Below are 22,412 nucleotides of genomic sequence, written 5' to 3' on the forward strand. Positions count from 1 at the left end.
TTAGGAATCACCACTTCCTGGAACGGGAGCCTGGCCCACACCTTTTCCTGCTGGCTAGGTCAGCAGGAGCCTGGTCATCCTCCCAGAGGGGGATCCCAGGCCCAAGTTGGTGACCGAGTTTTTCACTGGCTGCCTGCCCTCTGTCTTCTTCCTAGATGTCAGAATGGTGAAAATTTCACGTCAAGGCATATGCTGTGGTTGGCGTGGAGCGGACAGGGTGGTGGCCTTGGTGTGCAGCCATCCCTCCACGGACATGGTCTTCGGAGGGTCTCAGGAAGGTGCAAGGCAGTGACACCTGGAACAGGTTGGCCTCTGCAGGTCCGCTGGGCATGGTCAGGGCACAGAGGGCTCCTCCGTGTGATGCTCCCTGCCTCAGACCCTGGCCGGCCGTGCCCTCTGGTCCCTCCCCTCCTCATGTCCTAACCCTGCGTGGTCCTGAGGGGACATCCTTCCCCACACGCCTCGCTCTGACTCCATCTGCGTCTCTGCCGGGCTGCATCACCCCCTCAGCTGGGGGAACTTCATGAAACCTCTTGTCCTGCCTTTAAGCATCATCTGGTCATAGATTATTTTTTCCACTAAGAATTGATTCCTGCTTTCTCCATCCACCCCACTCCTTGCCCCTCCCCATGGTTGTTATTTTCCCTTGGATCCAATAAATTAAAAATTGATGGCAGCTCAGAAAGTGTTGTGCTCTGTCGCGTGCACGCCTTGGTGGCGTTTCAGTGTCGCCTGGAGTCTCAGTCCCTCGCCGAACGTTCACAGTGAAGAGAATAAAAAGATCCCTTTGCAGATTACTGGTGAGAAAGGGCTTGCTTGCAGAGGCTGCCACTTCGTAGGAAGCAGGTGCAAAGTCTCCTCGGTGCAGAGCTCGGGCGATGGATGCTGAACATCTCGTGTAAACACAAGTACGCATCATGATGGCGGCTGTGACGTTGGTGGCTCACGGTTTTAAGAGCCTGGCGCATTTCTCCCCACCCCTCTCTTCCCCACCAAAACAATAATTGTGCATGTATTTCTTCTGAACTGTGGGTCAGCCATTAAAGATAGAGATTTGGATTTGAATTGACAGAGTGAAGGGAACAAGAGCCCATGCTGTGTATGGGGTAGTGCGTGCGTGTGTGTGTGTGTGTGTGTGTGTGTGTGTGTGTGTGTGTGGTGTGGCCACGTGTCTGCAGCGGTGCACACGCCCTGTACTCCCGGGACAGCAGGTGACCGACGTCTTGGCTGGAATTCCCCGTGGGGCAGGTACAGGGGCGGTTGGTAGAGATGGACCCGGGCGGGCGGGCCCCTGGAGCCCAGCATGCGGGGAAAGAACCCTCCAGGTGAGGTCTTGCTGAGCCCTGGTGGCTGGCTGGCTGGGCCAGTGCTAACCACATCTCTTCATTTCTGCCTTCTGCCCCAATTTCCTTCCCAGCAGAGCTGCGATGTGGGGAATTTTGCCTTGGGATCGAGGGCTCTCCCTCCACTTAACAGCGATGCCCATTATTATTTGTGAAGCCTGATTTCATTGCTTCTAAATGCGTTTACCAGCTGGGAGGAGGCCCGGCCTTGTAAATAAAATGTGGTTTTGTTGTAAAAGAAAATCTAACTCTGTGTGTATGTGTGTGCACGTGCATGTGCCCATGGAATATGCATTTGTTCCTACACTTTAGGGCTGAGTATCTCGGAAGCCTCCGCAGCCCTCTGATTTCTGACGTTTGAGCCAGTTGCCGGTTGTATCCATTCATTTTTCCTCTTAATGAGTCAAACGTTGTTGCAATTGCTCTATTTTATTTGCTCGTAGTATATAGAGAGCTGTAATATTTTGCAGGGCTGCCTGACACGTGGAGAACTTTCATGAAAGCACCTCTCACTGTATCTTTTGCCTTATTTTTTAAGGCCCAGCTTTGCTGGATGTGACTGTACGAGGGACTGGTTTGTGGGACTTGGGGATTTAAAGGACTGCTTTTATTTGTGTCTTCTCTTTCCTGGGGCTTTCTCCTCTCAGGTCAGACCTCTCCCTGCCAGGGCAGAGGCCTGGTCCTCCGAGGGGGTGCCAAGTTGGGGTTAGGTATGAATCAGGTGTCCACATGCAGAGGAGGGGTCCTGAGGACCGGGTGTCTTCTCGCCTGCTTCTTCTTGGGGCTTGGCTGAGTGGTTCTTTCTCCTTTTCTTTCTTTCGTTATCGATACAGTTCTAAGAAGGGACACACACGCACCCTGCAACACACACACACACACACACACACACACACACACGCACGCAAGCCATACACTCAACAGGCCCAGCCCGGTATCCGCCTGCCAGCGGAAATGAAACCACAGTCTTTGGGGTGTCGTTGCTGGGCCTGAGCCTGAGCTTCAGGCCCTGAGCTGCCTTGGTCACCAGCTTTGACCCAGAAGTAGGGTGGTTTGGGGTCCAGGGAGACTCTGCTGCCTGGTGCAGACCTTCCCTCCAGGTTCACATGGAGCTGCAGCCTGAGGGTGTCCAGTCTGTGGAGTGGACAGGGTGGACATGCTGTCATCTCAGGAGTTTTGTTTTCAAGGCTGGAAGTTGGAGGGGAAGGAGAGGGTCCCCCCCCCCCCCCGCCCCTTTTCTGATTTCTTTTCCTCCCAACTCCCTTAGAGGCAGTGAGCCGGGTCCAGCTCTGGGGGTGGAGACCCAAGTTCAGAGCTGAGCCTAGAGCCCTGCCTAGCCCAGGCTGCCTGTGGGAGGCTGGCAGGGCCTGGTTTCCCAGGTTGGTTGGCTGTGAAGGGACTTGACACTGAAATTGGGACTGTGGCATGGTCACTGGCGCTGCAGACCTTCAGACTCAATTACTGGGGCTCACGGGGCTTGCTTCATGAGGACAGTGTAAAGACAGGGACTGCCGGAACGAGGAGGGAGCACCAGATGTTACAAAAAAAAAAAAAAAATAGAGAAAGAAGCGCTGGTACAGTCTTGGCAAAGGAGGCCTGGACAGGGAGGGACGCTGGCGTTCGGGCCCCAGTGACCTTGGCTCAGTTTAAAATTCATCTGGGTTTCTTTTGAGTCAGAAAATGCATCTGTAGCTTAAAACTTCCTAGCAGAGGGGAGATCTCTCTGCTGGCTAGAACTTCTGCCCGGGAGGGTGGACGTGGCTGGAAATGTTCAGAAAAAAACAATAAAAAAGTCAGCTCAAGAGTCAATTAAAAGACAGAAAGGAGCTCCTGGCGCTTAGCAGGGGCCACCAAGTCGGGAACGTGGATGCCCCGTCGTTGTTATCATTGCTCTGCGGGGAGGCAGCATGCCAGGCTGCTCAGGGGTGGCGTTTAGATGGAACCAGGTACCTACCTCGTCCCTGTTTCGTTTGAATTCTCAATCTCATTTTGTCCTCTTCTTTTTTTTCTCTTTCTCTTTCTTTTCTTTTCAGCTCATTTCCTTTGTGCTTCTCTCTCTCTCTCTTTTTTAACAAAACAATATTTTGACATCCTCCTCCCATTTATTAGCGCTCCTTCTCTAGAAATGGCGCACAATACATCCTTATATTTCTAAAGAACTGTTTGCACAGCCCTCTCCTTTGGCTCTGAAATTATGTATATGTAATTGGTAATTAAAGGTGCGAGCTTTTCAATATAAACAGTATTGCTCAATGTTAGATCATTAAAGGGAAAAGAGGCACCGAATAATTACCTTTTACGTCCTGACAAACCGTTCACAGGCTTCCAGGCTCTCCCTCCAACCCCTGTTCAGCGGGAAGCTTGTGATTACATTTGAACCATAGCAAAGCATCTTTTCATAAAATAAATTGGTAAATTAATTATGTAGCATTGTCTCCAAACTCCTTTTTAAGTAAACTCCGATTTCTTTTTCAAGTGTAATTAATGGTCTGTGGGACCGGCTTTGTGAGGACTGTTTCTTTACCTTGTTGGATCTTTTTGTTCGAGGTCTGCCGACGGCAGATGTAGGATTTCCTCATCGGCGGGGTGTTTTGGGTTCTGCCACTTTTGTGACGCGTTTCTACATTTAATTCATCGAGGGCCCTGCCTGCTTTTCTGTAACCACAGGCAGGAACTCGAGTTGTCATTTCCCTTCTCAGCGATACCTGTTCCTCTCCCTGTCCACGCTCCGTTCATACGTGACGGCCGACGTCACCAGCCCCACGTTCTGTGCTGAGCTCCACACACCGGCTGGCCCGGGCCCTGAGCAACTGTGTTCAGAAAACACACAGCAGTGATTTCTAAGGAGGGGGAAGATGCCACAGAATTTTTTCCTTAAATTATCTGTTCTTTGGCTCTGTCCTGTTGGTAACTTCACTGCCACGGAATGCACTCCCTTCCTTCCTTCTCCTCTGTGGTTTCCATGATCCTTTCCTAAACACCACACAGCTTACAATCTACCTGCCTCCTCGGGTTTCAGACCCCTGGCTGCCCCTGGCTTCTCTGAGGCTCCTGCCACTTGTGCCTCCTGCCACCCGCAGATGTCTGCTCCTGGAACATTCCAGGCCTGGTCTGCTCCAACCTCAGGGAATCTGAACCCTCTCTGTCCCCCTCTTCCCCTTATTGATGACACTTTCGACCCTGGGCTTTGGCAGTGTCCCCTTGAGAACGTGGCTTCATTTGAAGGCATGCATTAGCTCCAGAATATCTGGATCCTGTGCTCTTTCCAAGCATCGTCCCTCCGAGGACAACAGAAGGAAATACACCGTCGACTGAAGACACGAAACATACAGCCTGGTGTGCTATTTGCCAAGGAATACCTCTGGAGTCTGAAGATTTTTATTTTTTCTTTTTCTTTTCTGTTTCTGAGAGTGAAAATAAAACCAATCAACAAAAAGGGGACGTGGGCAGCTGAGGGGTGCCAGGGAGTGGACAAAGGAGGGCCAGCCTGCGCCCCTCCACTGGCCGCCCACCTCCTGCGCCCTTCCGCAGCATCCTGTGTCCTTCCAGGGTTTCTGGAGCCCGACGCTCACTTGTTGCTTGCAGAGCATGTGGGCTTCTTTCTCTGTCTCGCGAGGACCGGCCCCCCGCGCCGGTCTGGGTGTCTGTTTCCTAGTTTGGTGCAAGGCCAGGGCTCAGGTGGAGGAATGCGAGGAGGATGGGCACGAACGGGAGGACAGACACGAGTGGAAGTGTCCCGGGAAGGGAGGGTTGGCGGCTGCCGCCCAGGCAGGGGGACAGACTCGGGCTCCCTGCCCCCAGCCCTGGCTGCCCATCCGGTCACCGGGCGACCTTACACAATGCCGATGTTCGGTTCCCACTGTGGCGGATCGGGGATGTGGCCGCCTGGGCCAGGATGTTTCAGAGCTCCCCAGGTGATGCTCAGGTACCTTGAGGCTTGAGAGAAGTGTCTCCAGTCGACACCACTCAGGATGTGTGTGCCGTGCGTGCGTACACGTGTGTTTGCAGGCCATGTTGGGGAGAAACTGGCAGAAAACACGCTAGGAAGCCGTAAAACCAGCACCACTGATGCGTTGATCTCTGGGAGCCCTGGTGTCTCTCCCAGCGGGGGGATGGTGACCCCCGGTCCTGGGGAGGGCGTGGTGAGGCCCAGCAGCCAGCAGCAGAGGGTGCCTGCTTCTCGGTGGGGAAGGTGGGGAAGGAGCGCCGGGTGCCTGTGATCGCCTAAGCCCATCTCTGTCTTCTCTGCCCCTCCCCTGTCTCTCTTCTGTCTCCAGCAGAGGCTGACCACGTGGAGGCCGCCATCCTCGAGGAAGATGAGGGTCTGGAGATAGAGGAGCCGAGCGGCCTGGGGCTGATGGTGGGTGGCCCCGACCCTGACCTGCTCACCTGTGGCCAGTGTCAGATGAACTTCCCCCTGGGGGACATCCTGGTTTTTATAGAGCACAAGAAGAAGCAGTGTGGCGGTAGCCTGGGTGCCTGCTATGACAAAGGCCTGGACAAGGGCAGCCCGCCTCCCTCGCGCTCCGAGCTCAGGAAAGTGTCGGAGCCGGTAGAGATCGGGATCCAGGTCACCCCCGATGAAGACGACCACCTGCTCTCGCCCACGAAAGGCATCTGCCCCAAGCAGGAGAACATTGCAGGTATGGAACGAGGCGCTCACCTGGCCACTGCCAGGCCGCCTCCTAGGTCCCATGCCCTTGGTCTGAGAGAGCTGGTGCTGGGGAGCCCCAGGGGGCCTCCAGGATGGCCTCTGGGGCTCCCCTTTCCGAGGGCCCACCATCCAGGTGACCCTCTGGAGGAGACAAGCCTGAGGCTCAGGGATGCCCTTCCGGCCTGTGCTGGGCACTTTGCGTTGGGTGAGGGGACTCGACTCTGGGGCCTGATGGAGAGATGGCCAGGAACACAGAAGGGAAGTTTGGAAGTCTGCTTGGCCTGCTCTCTGCTGGTGGTCTGGGCTCAGTCCCTGGCTTTGGAACTGGACAGTTGTGGGTTGGAGTCTGTTCTTCACAACTTGGACACAGCAGCCTCCCCTGCTGTGAAGTGGGGCTAAGGAAGCCTAGTGTCTGAGGGTCCTCGTGAGGGTCGAGGAGACAGTGTGTGTGGCAGTGTCTGGCAGGTTCCCATGAATGGGGGCACCCATCTCCCCACCCCTGAGGCTACTTCTCACGTTGCCTGACCCTAGGGGTGGGTCTGTGCCCCTGGGGGAGGTTGGACATGCCACCTGGCTAACCCGGACAGCTGGTCTCACCACCTGCAGAACAGGTGTGGGGCTTTGCCTGCATCCTCCAGCAAGGTGTGCCCATCCTGGCCACACCATGGCATGCTGGTCTCCCCCTGGGAGTCGCTGTTCTGTGTGCAAACCAGGCTGTTGCTTCTGGTTTATACTTCTGAGCCCAGGGAATGTGCGGAAAACAGGGGCCCCTGGCCCGGCTGTGTTCCCTGAAAGTGACAGCTTGTCCCTAGAGGGGGACAGCCATCAGAGTTCAGGCAGATGAGAGGTGGGATCCTGCTGCTTGACTGCGGGTTGGCTAATTCATGAGCCCGAGCCTCAGTTTCCCCATCTGCCAACAAGGCATGATATCCCCTGCAGTGCTGGAATTGAGGGATCAATGCGCGTAAAGGCTTTTTCAGGGCAGCTCTTCTCCCAGGGGCCCCTCTGGCTCTGCAGCATGCTAGTAGGTGGCTTGCTGGGCAACTGTGTGACTGGGTCCCCACGGCATTGTGATCACCGAGGCTGAACAGGGACTGGAGGGACTGGAGGTGAGGGAGATGGGTGTGGCAGGGACCTCCTATCACCTAGGAGGTGTTGGGGTAATTCAGCCAGCCCATCTCCAGCACGTGGCAGCTTTGTGACTTGGGGCCTCACTCTGCCCACCTGCACAATGGGGTCGACGAGGTGGTTTGTGGGTTCCTGCTGGCACATGCTGGGCAGTGGGAGACCCTGTGAACCAGCCTGCACTCTGCACTTTGCCTTTTGGTGGGTGCCCTAGCCCACCGAAGACATCATATGCTCCTTCCCAGATGCAAGGGATGCTACTTTGATGTTGGGACCAAGACATGAGGAGAGAGAGGTGCTGGGTCCCTTAGCTGTGTGTCTGCCACTCAAGGGACAGTTTCCAGCAGTGGATAAATACCTGCTGTCGGGGGTACACAGACTTCAGGGATGGCCTCTATTGAGGCCCCCATTTATTTCTCAATGCACAGATCTGCAGCTTTTACCCCAAACACCTGAATTCTCGTGTCCCATTGAAGGTGTTTCCAAGGAGAGGTTAGGGTCCCCCTGGTGAGGTTTGTTGAAGAAAGTGACTCCATGTGATTTCATGCCGGGAAAGGCTAATCTCCGAGGCAGCTTTGTCCTCATCCTGGGCCCCTCCTGCACCCCATTTTTTCCCTTTTCGGGTAGTAAGACTGTAGCCGGCTACAGTATTTTTATTTTATGTGTGACGGAAGATATTCTTGGCCTTTCTGTTCGGTGACAGGACGAATGGATTTCTTCGTTTTAGAAGAAATATGTAAAATAATCCCTTAGAAGTCTAGAGAGATATGTTTGTTCAAAGCATTTAAAATGTTATTTTAATCAAAGACACGCCACCGTCTACACGCTGTGTCAGCTGCCGACGACCATCCCATCCTAACGGCCTGACGTGCGCCCCTTTCTAGTCCCATTTCCCTCCCTACTTTGGTACCAACTTTTCTTTTCGTTTCTTTTTTTTTTTTATTTAATAAAAAGGAAAGATTAAAGAATAAAACTTCAGTGGCTCAAATGTGTAAAGTAATTTAATATGGTAGGAGCATTAATTATTTTAGCTTAATTGAATTCTGAGGACTGCAGTCGTTGCAGTTTTTGAAGACAAGCCCTGTTTATTATTTCTCTGTGTAGATTAACAGTAAAGGAAACACAGATAACTTTCAGTTATTTATTGTAAAATAAATGTGTCAATTCATGTGTAAAGCAAGCTGCTCAAAGATAATTGAGTCTTTATATTTTAAGAGGGGAACTAGGAATCATGGGCGCTTCTCTGCCCGGGCTTCCGGAAACCCACACAGCTGCTGCCCAGGCCTCTGGCATGGCTGGCCTCGCTGGGCCCCTTGGTCTCCTGCCTCCAGGCCATGGCTCCAAGGGGTCCTCCAGCCGCTTCATGCCCTGCTGTTGTTCCCTCGCTGGCCTTGGCCAGTTGCTGGCAAGTGGCGGCAGTTAATTCTTGGGACCCTACCTCTGGCTTTGGCTGCCCAGTGTGGTGGAGCCCAAGGTAAGGTGCCCACGCAGATCCACCTGTGCTGAAGCCCTTGGTTTTTGCTTTGCCAGCCAGGTCCCAGGCTTTCCTCTCTGCCAGGTCCTTCTAGAAGCAGGGACCCCAGAGATGGATGGGAGAGCTGGCCTAAATATGTGGGATCCCTCCTGTTCTCCAGTCCCCAGGGTGAGGACTACAGTGGAATTGGGTTGATCATTCCATGGGGTGTGGACCCCGCATCAAGCCTTTCCTCGGGATGGTCCTTCTGGAGATGGGTGTGAAAGTCCTGTTATTCCTTTTTCCTTCCCCCACCGCTTCTCTCCTTTCCCTCCTTCCTTCTCTCATGATAAATAGGAAGGTGAAGGAAGGAGATTTCTGGAGGACATGCATTCATTCATTCTCTGAGCACCTGTGACCCTTCCCTGTCCTGGACATCTGGGCTCCTGAGAGTCCCCAGGAGAGGGAGAGGATGTCTTTGTGGGGACCATGGCCCAGTGTGAGCTGGTCGCAGTCCTGTCCTTGACTTGTGTGATGCTGCTGAAGGCCTGACCTCTAGTGTCCGTCTGCTGTGGACATCGGAGGTCCCTGGCTGTTCCCAGGCCCGCCTGGGGGCAGGGGGTGGGTTGGTCAGAGGCTCTGCCTTTGGCCTGGAGGTCTACTAACAACTGCCCGTGTGTGAGTCATGGGCATCCTTAGGTCCCTTCCGATGGCTTCTCCCTGCCTCTGAGGAGGTTCTTCTGGATCACAGCCCGTGTGTGGAGGGGCAGACAGGAGCTCCCTGGACCCTGGGAGGGGAGATGGAAGGGGTTTTAGGTCTGGCAAAGAGCAGAAGTCACTGAGCAGTTACCTGGGAGGGTGCTTTGGGGAGGGGCAAGGAGGAAGGGACTTGGCTTTTGGGGTTCGAAGGCCCTATGCAGCCCTATGGAGCTTCACCCTGCTCCCGCCAGTCTCTGACATGTGTCTTGACCTCTTAGCCCCAGTTTCCTTGTCTGTGCATCATGTGCTTAATGATAATTGGGTAGTTTTTTTGTGTGTGTGTTTGTGTGTTACTGGGGTTTGAAGTCAAGGATGCTCTACCAATGAGCTATAACTCCCGGGCCTATTTTTAAAACTATTATTTTGGGGCAGGGTCTCAGTAAGTTGCCAAGCAGACTTTGCATTTTTGATTCTCCTGCCTCAGCCTCTTGAGTTGCTGGGATCACAGTTGCGTGCCACTGTGCCCGGCAGCGCTTGGGGTGTTTATGACGTATTTGTGCCTGGTACACGTGGACATAGGCATGTGCACACAGGAGCTTCTTGGTGCTTTGCTGTCCCCAGCTCTGACACACTTTGAGGTGTTGGAGTAACCTGTGTAGGGTCTCTTTGGAATTGGGCTCCCCATTAGAGTTGGGGTAAACTTCCTTTGGGTCTGAGGATTTCACCTTCAGAAACACTGTCAGAACGAGATAGACCACGGTCACGTTCACTCTCTGTCTTTTGTCACAGTATGTCACATAGTGATGGTTTTATGCTGAGCTCGCCCTGGGGAGGGGATGGGGCCTTGGCGTCTCCTGGGTTGAGGCCTTCGGTCCAGGTGAGGCACCTCTCTTTTCTGGCCTGTCTCCTCATCCATACCTACTTGACAGTGTTAAGTAGAAGCTAGAGGAGCTGAGGCATGGGAAACACCTGACCAGCCTGGAGTTGAGCCGGAGGCACCTGACCAAGACGCTTCTAGAAAGCTGAGCTGAGGAAAGTGTGGACCCTGCTTGGCAGCATTCAGGGGACTTGTTTTCTCAGTCCAAACCTTGCACACCTACCTGAAATTTCTAAGTGGTTTCTTCCAGATGCTTCCCTAGCATGGCCCTTCACTAGCCCTGGAGGGAGGTGCCTGGTCACTGGTAATTCAGGTTTCGGGGTTATCACCCCTTCCTTAGCCAAAAGAAGCTGCAACAGGGAGGTACCGGCTGTCACTCATGGGTTTGCTTTTCCTGTCCCCCCAATCCCTCCTGCAAAACTGAACATGAGTTTTCTGGAGAAGTGCAAAGATAGGCAGCAAGCAACTGGAGGTGGCAGATCCCCCTGGGCTGGGAGGTGCCAGGCACTCCCTGCTGTAAAGTTCTTGCCCTCTTTGTCTGTCTTCCTCTGGAGCCTGGGAGTGGCCAGGGAGGAGCCCAGGAGTTTCTTACAGCAGGCAAGCTACAGAAGGGACTTCACTGTGGGTCCCAGTGACCATTGCTAAGCCAGAAGTGTTGGAGAGAAGGGTTGCTGAGGAGCCTCAGGATTTACATGCTACTCTGAAATATTTGCTTCAGACTTTAAAAAAATGAATAAAATAAATGGGAAAAATTATTAGCTTGGCCAGTGGAAGAAACTAAATAACTTGCTTGTGCTGGAAACTGGAGATAAACCCCACTCACAGGTTGTCTTGGAAAACTTGCATTTGATCTATTTGGAGTTGTTATTTTCCCTCCAAATTAAGATTAGTTAAATCCATGTGCGTTGTGGCATGGATTATCTCTTTTTATTATTGAATCATGACAGCTAATTATTAGTTCTGTCTGCACCGAGGAGCAGTGCACTGTCTGTTGAGGGACATGGCCCTGGGCGCAGGCTGGGGGCTGGTGCTGGTGCTCAGGTTGACCACGCAGCTCAGGCAGGCAGGTCGTGGAGGAGACAGGAGGAGACAGGGGTTCTGCCCGGTACTCCTCGCTGTGCCGGGCGTGTTTCCTGGCTTAGCTCAATGAATTTCTCCATCTTGAAACAGATTAGCCCTGCATTGAATTTGGGCTTTGAGAGGTTAAGGGACTTGCACAAGGCCACAGAGCAAAGTGGAGTCAGACCTGGGTCTGCCTTGGGCTACCAGGGATCAGAGTCTTTTAGGGAAAGAAGTTCTGCCTGCCTGTTTGGTAGAGCCAGTGGTGGCAGGCACTACTCCTGGACCCCATCTGGGGACGCCCTTGCAGCCCGTCGCAGACATGACCTTTGTGGATGGAGCCGTGAGTCCTCGGGCCCCTGGAAACCGCGCCTGAGTCTGCGGCATCCTGATCTACTTTCCTGTTTGGTGAAGGTTTTGGAGAGGCAGGTGGCAGCAAAGAAAGCAATAAAATATTAATTCGCGCGGGCCCGGCCGGATTTTTTCATACATGCAAATGTGTTTTATTCTCTCCTCACTGTTGCACGGCACCCCCCCATAAATACGAACTGTTTTATTTTGTGGAATTCGGGGTTTGCCAGCGACTCACTTGTGTGACTGCCAGTTAATCATTCGCCTCCCCAAAGCTGAGCACCTAGCAGGCCAGAGGGTGCTTTCTTATCTGCAGGCTCCATAGAAGGTCTGATTTAGACGATGTGGACATACAATAGGTCCCTGCTGGTTTTTAACTATTTTTAATAATAAAGAACCACTGGAGGGATCCAAAGGAAGGTTCTGGCCTCCTGGTCTGAGCTGGGAGCATCTTGCAGTCACTCTCCCATCCTTCCCTGAGCCTGGGGGCTTGAGGCAGGCCATCCCCATGGGGCGGAGGGTCTTCACCTGTAAATGCGCAGGCAATGCGTATCCTGCTGGCTTCCCGCGAGGCGGGGCCAGGGGTCAGAAGAGAGTGCGAGAAAGAGAGCTGGCTCCCGAGGGGAGAGCTTAACCAACATTCAGTCTCAGTTATTATTATTGTTAGGGTTTTTTATTTGACAATAAATAGTTAGCAGTTGACTTAAATTTTTTATTAGGCACTTGACAGTTTGTTTTTGCTAATGTTCATGCCTGACCAGCGCATGGCTACCAGCTTTAGAATCTGTTGGGAGTGGGCTTTCTGTTGGCGATCTGTAAAAACAGTCAGCCTGGCTGTCACCTTTGTGCCCTTGCGGTCACCTTTTCACTGGGGAAACAAAGAGATGCAGTTTTTCATACTCAGATTTTTGGAGCTTAGTGTGTGCCCGTCAAAGGTCTTTGCAAAGAATAACTGATTTAATCCTCCCTACAACCTCATGGGGTAGGTGCTAATATGAACCCCGCTTCACTGAAGAGGAAACCAAAGCCCAGAGATGTTAAGTTATTTTGCCCAAGGTCACACAGTGGTGAGTTAGGGCCCAGGGTGTCAACTCCAGCAGTTGGTTCTTCTCCGTAGCCACCTGAGGCGGTCCACAGTCACATTTCATCCTGCGTTCCCACCTACCCTATGAAGGTGGTGAATCAGAAGTTGCTTTCATTTTGTAAAGGAGGCAACTGAGTTCGAGGGTGGCCAAGTGCCGACATGGCCACCCCAAGAGTCGCTGGCTCCATGGTGCCCAGAACCAGGCTCCTGGCTTCCCAGGGAGACACTGGGTCTTTGCTGGGCCATCATCATCTCCCAGCAGCCCAGGCCCCGAGGGATCTCGCGGTCTTCTAAAGTGACTAGTGCAGGTCCCTTAGCTCTGAGCTGGGCAAGGAGGGATGATGTCCAGTCTTCTAAGGATGGATCTTCATCACGGGCCATGGGGCCCAGAGGGGGTGAGAGAACAGGACAGTGGCACCCTGTCCCTTACAGGTCTGTGGACTCTGTGTGCACTGCTGACTGTGCATCTTGTGAGGAGCTGCCCCTCACTAGCTTGGGTAGCAACAGGCAGGTGGTCTGTTGCATTATGGGGAGGGGTAGGCATGGTGGACTCTGGCCTGAGGCCTTATCCTGTGACTGACATGCCATGTGGCCTTGGGTGGGCCCTTTCCCCTTCTGGGCCTGAGCTCCTGAGCTGAAATGTGCGAAGGACCCACCAGGGCTTCCAACAGCTACCAGAGCCAGGCTGGGGGGCGGGGGTGGGAGACCACAACTTCCCACCTAAATCCCCTCCCATCCAGCAGCCCCGACTTAACTCGGTTTTCACATGTGGGGTGCAGGAAATAAGTTTTCTCTGAAGATCATGGCTGGCAGTGAAAACTATTTGAAGAAAGATTCAGCAGGGTCTTCTGCCCCATGTGGCTGATCACCTGGGAGGATTCTGTACTCCCAGGAGGTTGGGTTTAGCTCCAGGCCCCTCCTGGGCCCAGGCCTGTCTCTAATGCTGCAGCTGTGTGGTTTTGTTTTGTTTTAGTTTTGGGGAAAAGGGTCCCCTGAATTATATAAACCTCAGGCTCCACAAAACCTGGACTACCCTGACCAGATGCTGCTAGGCCTGGCTGGCGACCTATGGGAGGGCAGGGAGTAGGAACTCCAGAGGCAGGCTGAGGTGGGGCAGCGGACGGACCCCCAGAGGCCAGGCTGCAGAGGGCAAACTGCTGGAGGCTTCTTTTATTTTCAAGTGGGTTTCCTTAGAGCCCTGCTGCTGCTCTGCTGATCTGGTCTGATCTGGTCTGGAGGTCCCTGGGTGCTTAGAAAGGAGGAGTCCCTGCTGAGGGTGGAAGGATGTGGAGAGTGGCTGGAAAAAAGGGAGGTGGGACCCGGTGGGGAGCCACAGATCTGGGAAAGCTTTTGCCTGTGACTACATGGATGACATGGAAACTGGGTTTTCTAGGCACTCTTGGGTGGAAAGATAGCACTCCTGGTGTAGAGAGATGGCAGCTCTTGAGAGGCACCATCTCAGGACAGCCCTCTCCTCCATGCAAAGGGTGTTTGATCAGGGCTCTTCCCCGGGGGTGGGGGGGGGGAACTGGCAGCTTCCATGGATTCTAGACCATCAGCCTTTCTCATTGGGAACACAGCCTCGAGGGTGCAGGCATTCAGGTGTGTGGGTCAGCACTCACTCAAGATGACCCCAAAGGTACAGAGTTCTGCAAGCTGGCAGCCACGGGGCCTGGATTGTGCCCCAAGTGATGGAGCACAAATGGACATCTGTCCAATCCCACACAGCAGTCAGAGAATGCAATCCCCTGCTGACTTTAGAAGCCAGTCATGAGAGACCACGCCTTCTGGAGAGTGCAGCCTCCCCAGGGGCCAGGGGTCCTCTGGGGGCAGGGGCCAGGGACTGCCTGTCTTGGACTCAGTGTAACACCAAGGGTCTGGATTCTTCTCCCTGAAGGAGGAAGTAGAACAAGCCTTCCATGACCCCTACCCACCCCCAGCAACCTAAAAACGTTGGGGTGGTAGACCCTCGTAACTCAAGTTCTCCCTGGGCGTCTGGGCGGGTTCTTCCCCTCCACCACGAGTTCAAAGCTAGCCAATTAAGAAACCTAAACAGTGCGGTCTTCGCCCTGAATCATTGGCTTGTAAAACTTTCCCTGCAAACGAGGCGACTTTAATCGCTGGGAAAAAGAAGGATGTAATTTTCCTGACCTGGCCTTTGCTTTGGGGAGACAAGGAACGAGAGAGAAGTCATTTCCATAAACAGACAAGTCTTGAGGTCGCAGAAGAAGCCCACACTCCGGTGTCGGGGCATGCGGACCACAGCGAAGCGGTCTGGAACGCAGAAAGCGGCGTGTGGAGGGGAGGCGGGACGCGACCGCCGAGCGCTCGGCGGCTGGGGTGCTTGTGGGGAGTGGTGGCGGTGGCGGGGAGGTCATCAAAATTCTCCCAACCCTGCGACCGAATCTTTACTCCGGCTCCCATGAAACCAGGCGCCACCAGTGTAATTTCCCATGTCCCCCGACGATCGCAACTTGCAAGATTTGTCGCCCCCGCCTCCAGCGCCCCCTTCTCTCGCCTGGACCCTTGCGCTCCCACAACAATGCCCACAGCCGCCACCCGCGAGAGGGGCCGGGGCAGGTCCTGCCTTCGAGGCGCGGGACGTTAGCCCCGCCCTTCCAGAGGCTGCGAGGTTGGGGTCCATTAGCACCCCTTTATCGTCCAGCCAGAGCACACAATGGCCTTCCGCCCGGCGGGTGGCTGAGCCCTGGCGGGAGCGCCCGACTGGCCCGCACCTCCCGGACCGCGCTGTGCGGACACCCGGGCAACTTCGAGATTGTGCTAGGGGCCTTCTCTGCGGCGGTGTTGCTCCTCCAACTGGCCCGCGTTTCACCGGGGAACTCCCGTGCCTTGGGGCGCGCCTGGTCCCCTCCCGGCCCCGGGCCTCTCTAGCCTGCGCCCAGGGCGCGCGGCTGTACGCCCATAGGCCACCTCCTTCCCGCTCTACCCGCCTGGGTCCCGCCGCGCACGTTGATTGTGCCTTCCCGGGCGGGAGGGCTGGGGGGCTCCAGACCCATGCATAATTCGGGGGCTTAATAGGCCAGCTGCCCAAGCGGGGCGGCGAGGGGCGGGCGGAGGCGCAACGAACCCTGCCCGCGTCTGGCCTTGCCGGGAAGGCGCGCTCCTTTCTTCCTCCTCTGACAGCTCCCCTCCCCCTCTCGGCCTGGGTCCGAGGAAGGCGTGTGGTGGGCGAGTCGAAGGGCTAACCCTGGGGAGGGGGCACCCTTCGTGCTTCTGTACAACTTTTGTTTTGGGGGCTGGGGCGTGCAGTGATCCCAGCCGCCTCGGGACCCGCTCCCGCTGGAACCGTAATACAGGTTTCCTCGCGGCGCTCTGCAGACCTGGAGTCTGCTTTCCGTGCCCCTTCCCCCCGGCGGCCCCCGCCTAGCCGCAGCCCGGCGAGCACGCCCCTGGCCCGGGGCCAGCCCCCTTCTCGGGCTGCCGGAGGAGATGGATGGAGGCGGAGACCCAAGGTCAAGGGCGGGGAGCCCGCCGGCCCAGGGCCCCTTTGTGCGCGCCGGCCGCCCCTCCTCCACCAGTCGCTCCCTGCTTGCCCCCCGGGCGCACGCCCAGGAGGGTGACCTTGCCCGGCGTGGCGAATTGCTTTTCTGGACCCCTGGAAACTGCCATTGGCTCCCTCCCCGAAACCACCAGGCGGGCCTCCTCTCCTCGGTGGCATTTGTCCCGGATCCCGGGGGCTCCCGGGGACCCCCTCTCTGCCCGCCGCCATCGCCCGGAAGGGTCGCGCGGCCTTCAGCCGGCGGGGTCCTGATGCAGGTGAGGCCCAGAAGGAAGGAGCCTCAGAGTTTCCTAGTGCGGGTTGTGATCATGCGGGGGAAACGGGCCTTCTCAAAGTGGTTTTCTTTGGAACCTCTCCCCTCCCCCCCGCATTGGAAAATAGAGCCTTTTTTTTTTTTTTTTTTTTTTTTAAAAGAGGGAAATCCTGAGGCTGCGACTTAAAAACACAGAGGGACAGAAGTGTTTTCCCGATTGTGTGGGAATGGAACCCCCCCACTGGAATGGGGCACAAAGCCTCCTGGAATTATAGGAATTAATGTTAGTCACTACCCCCCCAAAAAAAAAAAAAAAAAAAAAAAAAAAAAAAAAAAGAATCTGGATGGAAATGGTCACCTTGCCGGGAGCCTGCCTTTATTTTTTCTTCTTAAAAATTGGCCTCTGATGGTTGGAAGCACCTACAGGCCCTTAAAGATCAGCAACAGCAACGGTTGGATCTCTGGTGGACCTCTAAAGGAAAAGCTCAAGAAAATGCTCATTTTCCCAAAGCTGTTATTCCAGGGGAAAAAAAAATGCACGCTGTTTGCCTATGGAAGATTAAAAGTTCGCCTTCCCTGTGACAGCTTTTCCAGCCCAGGATTGGACCCACATCTCTATTCTCCTTTATTCAGAAATAAGTCTGAACCAGGCAGAACATCCGCTATAACAGGCAAAGAAGTTTTAAGAATAGGTCTATACATAAATATTTAGCATTTGGGTCATGAACAGTGTATATTGTACCCTCTGTGCTCTCCAGGTACTGGGTAAATAGTGTCTTCCTGGCATTTTGAGTATTTAGAAAAAATCCCCAATTTAGCTAATCCAAACTTTGAGCAGCAGGCTCCTCTGGTGGAGGAGTCAGAGGTATTTGTCAATTTATTTGTTGAAAGGCCTGAGGAGAAGGAACCAATTCAACACTTGGCAACCCAAAGCTGCTGCCAGTCCTGGACAGGAAGGTTTTCATATCTGCCTGAACTTGCTCGTTGATTTCTCAGACGTCCATTTATAACAGTTCCAACAAGATAGAATCTGCCTTTGAATATCTGTAAATATGGGTAAAGATCACAATCCGGCACTCATAATGGGCCAAGACGAAAAGGCAGATTCTCGTGTTTGATTAATATTTATGTTACCGGATTCCTTTACAGAAGGAAAGATGAAACACTAATTGTGTGTGTGTTTGAGGGGGCCTCATCCTAGGTCTCTGCAGTTCATTTGGAGAGATGCACATTTCTGGATTTTTGGAGACCAGGTGTGTGTGTGTGTGTGTGTGTGGGTAATTGTTCATGTTTTGCTTGAAAGACAGGTATCCTGTGGTTGGTCGACTTAATGGCTATTACCTGGGGAGGAGGCCAATTTATCATCTGTTTTCCTTATTTCGACGACCCAACAGTGACAAAAATCAGGCATGATCTCTCATTTTAGGTTTGGGTTAAGACTTTGGCAGTGGCCGAAGGTTCTCATTCAGAGTCCAGGGTGCTCGCCTTCCATGGGGGGCGCACATCTTGCTGCGCGGGGCTCAGCCCTAGCCTGTGTCTGCAGGCACAGGTGGGTTTGCCTGGAGTTGTTCAGGAGCAGTGTGTGGCAGAGGGCTTTGCTTGGCAGTGGGGGATTTTGTCAGCTGGATCCAGCTGAAATTGCACTGGTGGAACTGGGAGCTCAGTGCTGGGAGGAGCCCCCTTGCCGCAGGGCTTCTCGTGGTGGCACCTGAGACCGGTTAGGCGTCTGATAAATGTTTGCTGTGGCTGGACCCATCCTAAGGTGAAAGCACCAGAGTGGAGACCGGCGGGTAGTCTTGCACAGCCCCACAGGTGTTTACTTCCCAAACAGCCCAGGGCGAACCAGTTCCTGTGTTAGTGTCTTCGTCCATAAAATGGGGACGTGCAAGTTGTTTGCTTTCCTGTCACCATCCAGATATGAACACAAACCGGTCTGTGGAGCGAAGCAGTTGCTGATTTCGAAGACATCATAAAAGTAGAGACTGTTATTGTTCAGTCTGTGGGGGCGGGGTGACTAATTTGCAGAGGGGAAAGGAGTCACATAGCTGCTTGTATAGGGTGTCATTTTTAATACAAGGAAGAAGCTTTAGGGGCTGGGGAGGAGGGCCAGGGAGGAGGACTTAGATTTTCAATTTAGTAACCTAATACCAATGGGAAACACTCCTCCCCGTCCCCCTTCATTTTAGAGAACCTCCCCACTTTCTCTCCCCAGCTCCCTATTCCTCCTGAGGACTGTCATGTGATTCAGACTCCTAATCTGTTGCTGTCATCCTTGATCAGGATACCCCCCCACCAGTAGGTGTTTTTCCCGATATTTGGGTTTTGGCCCTGGAAGCAAGATAGCAGCACAGGGGCAATAGAGACTTGGGTGGGGAGGAGTGCATACAGCAGGCAGCCTTTAAGTGCACAGTCATGCTAGGTGCAGGTGAGGAAGGAACGTCATGCAAACTGGTGAGGAAATTCTCGTTTTCTTTTTGCTGCCGCCTCTCCGAGCTAACAGAAATTGGCATTTATATCCACGGAGTACACAGCTGGTTCCATGAAGTGGTACCTTCACTAGGGAAATGGAGGCCTCCAGTGGCCTGTGGGGGCTCCATTTTACTTTTTGTAGTTTTCCTTTCGAAGAGGCTTAGTTTCTTTTCCTAGCAATCCTGGGTGACCTGAATTAGATTTTTAACAAGGGTAACCTCTGGCAAGGCCCCAAACCTCTGGGTTAGTCTTACTCTTTAGGAATACAGATGCTGTCTTTACACACTTGGCCTGTTCACCCCAGCAGGGTCCAGACCTTGGGTTTCGGGGCGGGGGTGGGAAAGCGTGCACTCTCCCTTCCCCATGGGGCCCTGGATGGAGCCCTTGTTTGGGCATCTGAGCCCAAGTGGGGTGGGTGGGGGCAGCCCCCACCCCGAATCTGTTGTTGCAGGCTTGTGGCCAGGACGTGTCTGGTGCTTCTTAATTGAATACAGATTTGAGTAAATTCCACGTGGGCATGCAAGGGTGGCCGAGGGAGGCAGTGATGTTCCCGTCTCCCTGTGGCTGGACTGGGAAGCTCATAACCCCCTAATCCCAGGAGCCTCCATCTGGCCCACACGGATGTGCAGAAAGGTAGGGAGCTGGCGAGGAGATCCGGACGCCTGGTGATGTTTGTGTGAACGGGTTCTTCCAGCTTTTGTTAGTGGCAGCTCGTTAATTAACCAGCAGAATCCTGCCGCCCGCCTTCCTTTGACACTTGCATATATTTCGGGGTAGAAGATTCTTGGTCTCCCAAAACTCTGATTTGAACCTTTCAGGAAGTCTCCCCACAGCGCTGCCGCCTCTTTGCTCCCCCCATCCTGTCCCCTCCTACCCATCCTTCCCTTAAACCCAAGTGGGCTTGTAGCTGAGTGGGGGACAGGCACGTTAAACACAGCTAAATAAATCATGTTTACGCTTGGCGTTCTCGGTAGTGAAAAATCTGTTGGCCGTTTCTACTTCCTTATTTCTCAGCATTTGCTTCCTACCTGTTTTTGAGCACATGCCCAGAAATAGTAGTTTTGTCAAATGAGGGGATAATGCCAGCCAGCCTTTCTTGCTGCCAAGGAAGCTGCTGGATTTTGCAAAACAGAGTGACGTTTTTTTAGTGACACTGATTTTTTTTTTTCTCCAAAGAAATTAGGATGTAGAATAAGGGTATTAAAAAGCCCTTAGGGGAGGGGGAAGAAAGCTACCTAGTCGCCCCTGCCGCTCAGGGGCTTGTAGAGAGCAGGGTTAGAGAAGAAAGGTCTCGGTTCTGTGTGTACTTGGCCGCTGGAGGCGGAGAGGCTGCTCTGGGCCTGGAGAGCTGAGTCAGGTTTCCTTCATTTCAGCCCCAGGACTTCATTTTCTGTGCCATTTTGGTGATGTTATGCAAGGATTCTTTTTTTTTTTTTTTTTTTTCTGTTTGGTTTTGTGTCTGCCTAGTTTCTGAGGGTTCTGAGCAGGACTCAATGCGTTCTTCCTCTGAGGTTGCAGTTGAGAATCTCGCCCTGATCTGGGATGGGAGCTTGTCGGGATCCTGGCTGCTCTGTCACTGTTTGTGCATAAGATGAGCGATGGTGACCTCCCCTTCCTCTGAGCTCCTTCCAGGACATTTGGGGGAAGGGGGGGGCATTGAGAAGTCGTTTTCATGGTGGGATGCTGTTGGCCGGCCAGAGGACTTCCTGGGTAATTACAGCCAAATATAGACTTGCAGATTTAAAAAAAAAAAAAAATTAAAAAGATTTTAAAAACAAGTAAATGGCAAGTAAACACTGGGGCTCCTGGAGGAAGGTGAGCTGTGCAGGCTTCTGTCTGAGGTCCAGCTCCTCAGCTCGGCTTCAAAGACAGCCAAGGAAAAAAATACAACAAAATCAAAGTCGGCGGGCCATGATTTCCCCCAATTTCTAAGGGGAATACTCTGCAATAGAAATGATATTTCCATTGAGGACGGCGCTGCCGGTTTCTTTAATTACATTAAATAGCGGTATAAACCTCAGCAGAACGTAAACCCCTGTTACAGCCGCGTGGCGAGCTGGGCTAGATTGAATCGTAAGGAGCAATGTTACCAGTGTTAATGTGCTAACAATCTTTATTAAATTAATCCCGCGAAGTGTTAATTTTTACAAATTTTGTTGTGCACACACTGCACGTCACCTCTGGTGTGTTAGAAGATGAAAATGGATTTCATGTCAAAAAATAAGTAAGAAGGGGCGGCTGTCAGGCTGCGCCCTGAGAAAGAAATTCGTGATTTTTTGCCGTCAAATGCTACCGTGCTGAAAAGAAGGCTCATAATATGTATATTAAATGCCATCTACATACAGAAAACTCAGTTAAAGGAACTACTTGGTTGAAAGTAATTACAGGCCTGCACAATTTTTTAGTCAGTGACATTTCAGACTTGGCTTAGAAACAGAAAGAGGCCATAGAAAGATTTTGTTCTTACGTGATGCAGAGCGTCGGGCCTCAGTATTCTACGTGTCCATTAGGAAAAGGTAAAAAGAAATGAAATGGGGGGGGGGGAGGCTCAATCATTAACTAAATTCCGGGGAGAGCTAGATTATTTTTATTACAATAGTGGAGATCAATTGCTTCTGACTGGTAAATGCAAGTAAAGACAAAATGTGCATTTAGACTAGCAGCATCCTTATGTTTACAATTTCAGTTCTTTTTTTTTTTTTTTTCTTTCTTCCAACTTTCTATTAACCAAGTTCATTTCTATTCTATCTAAAACAAGAAACCCCGCTGGCCCTATGGTTGCCAAGCCCCTTCCTGCCCAGGTAGGATTTTATGCATTCCTAAAGCCCACGACTGCATCTGCACCTGCGCCCTCAGTCCTCTGTCCTGGCTGCTCAGGTCACTCAGCAGCTTCCTTGTTGGGCACTGTGTTTCCTTTATGTTATTTTTATTGGCTGTACTGCGATATTTTCATTCTTAATTCCCCGGGATTCTCGCAGTCCCGACTTCCTTCCCCCTTCTATTTATTCTCTTGCCTTCTTCGTGGTGGTACTTGAGCAAAAGCCAGTGTCGGAGTTTGTGGGACCTTGGAACCACAATGACTTCCGGAGCATACCGTTTTAAGACCTGTTTTATGAAGGACCAGATTTTGAGCAAAGCCGGGCTCGTGTTTCCAGGTTATTCCCATTAGGCACAGTGGCTGCTGGCGGGAAAGCGAAAGGTGTCCTTAGATGAAAACTCATTGTTGGCATGGAATCTGAAGATTCATTTCCTGGTTTATTTCCCTCGTGTGGCATGTGACTTCTGTCTTCACTGTGGATTTTTCCTCCAGCTCTAAATAAGGGAAACGTGGGGACACATCTGAGAGATGCCTGGCAAGCTTGTCTGGAGTCTGGTCTCTAAGCTCCATTTGAGAAAGGGGTATGGGGTCCTGATCTCAAGTCCCAAATTCTTCATGCTTAGAATGTAGCCAGCGTTTAAGTTCAGTTTGTAGATTGTGCTCTTCGTCCAGGTGTGCTTCTTGCAGATACATGTGGCACACCGGTGGTT

The 22,412-nt window shown here is 52.8% G+C and overlaps 1 protein-coding gene across 5 annotated transcripts in view; it reads left to right on the top strand.

The window, feature by feature from the left end:
• BCL11B (BCL11 transcription factor B) overlaps window positions 1-22,412 on the top strand; it is a 91,501-nt gene that overhangs the window by 8,524 nt on the left and 60,565 nt on the right. For 3 of the 5 annotated variants that reach the window (XM_079129490.1, XM_079129493.1, XM_079129491.1), the window contains one exon: window positions 5,618-5,983. In XM_079129490.1, the coding sequence (XP_078985616.1) occupies window positions 5,618-5,983 (366 nt within the window). The remainder of the gene's footprint in view (window positions 1-5,617; window positions 5,984-22,412) is intronic. The other 2 variants (XM_079129492.1, XM_079129494.1) reach the window with 1 other exon arrangement.

Source organism: Sciurus vulgaris (genome assembly GCF_902686455.1).
Source record: "Sciurus vulgaris genome assembly, chromosome: 2".
Taxonomy (NCBI): domain Eukaryota; kingdom Metazoa; phylum Chordata; class Mammalia; order Rodentia; family Sciuridae; genus Sciurus; species Sciurus vulgaris.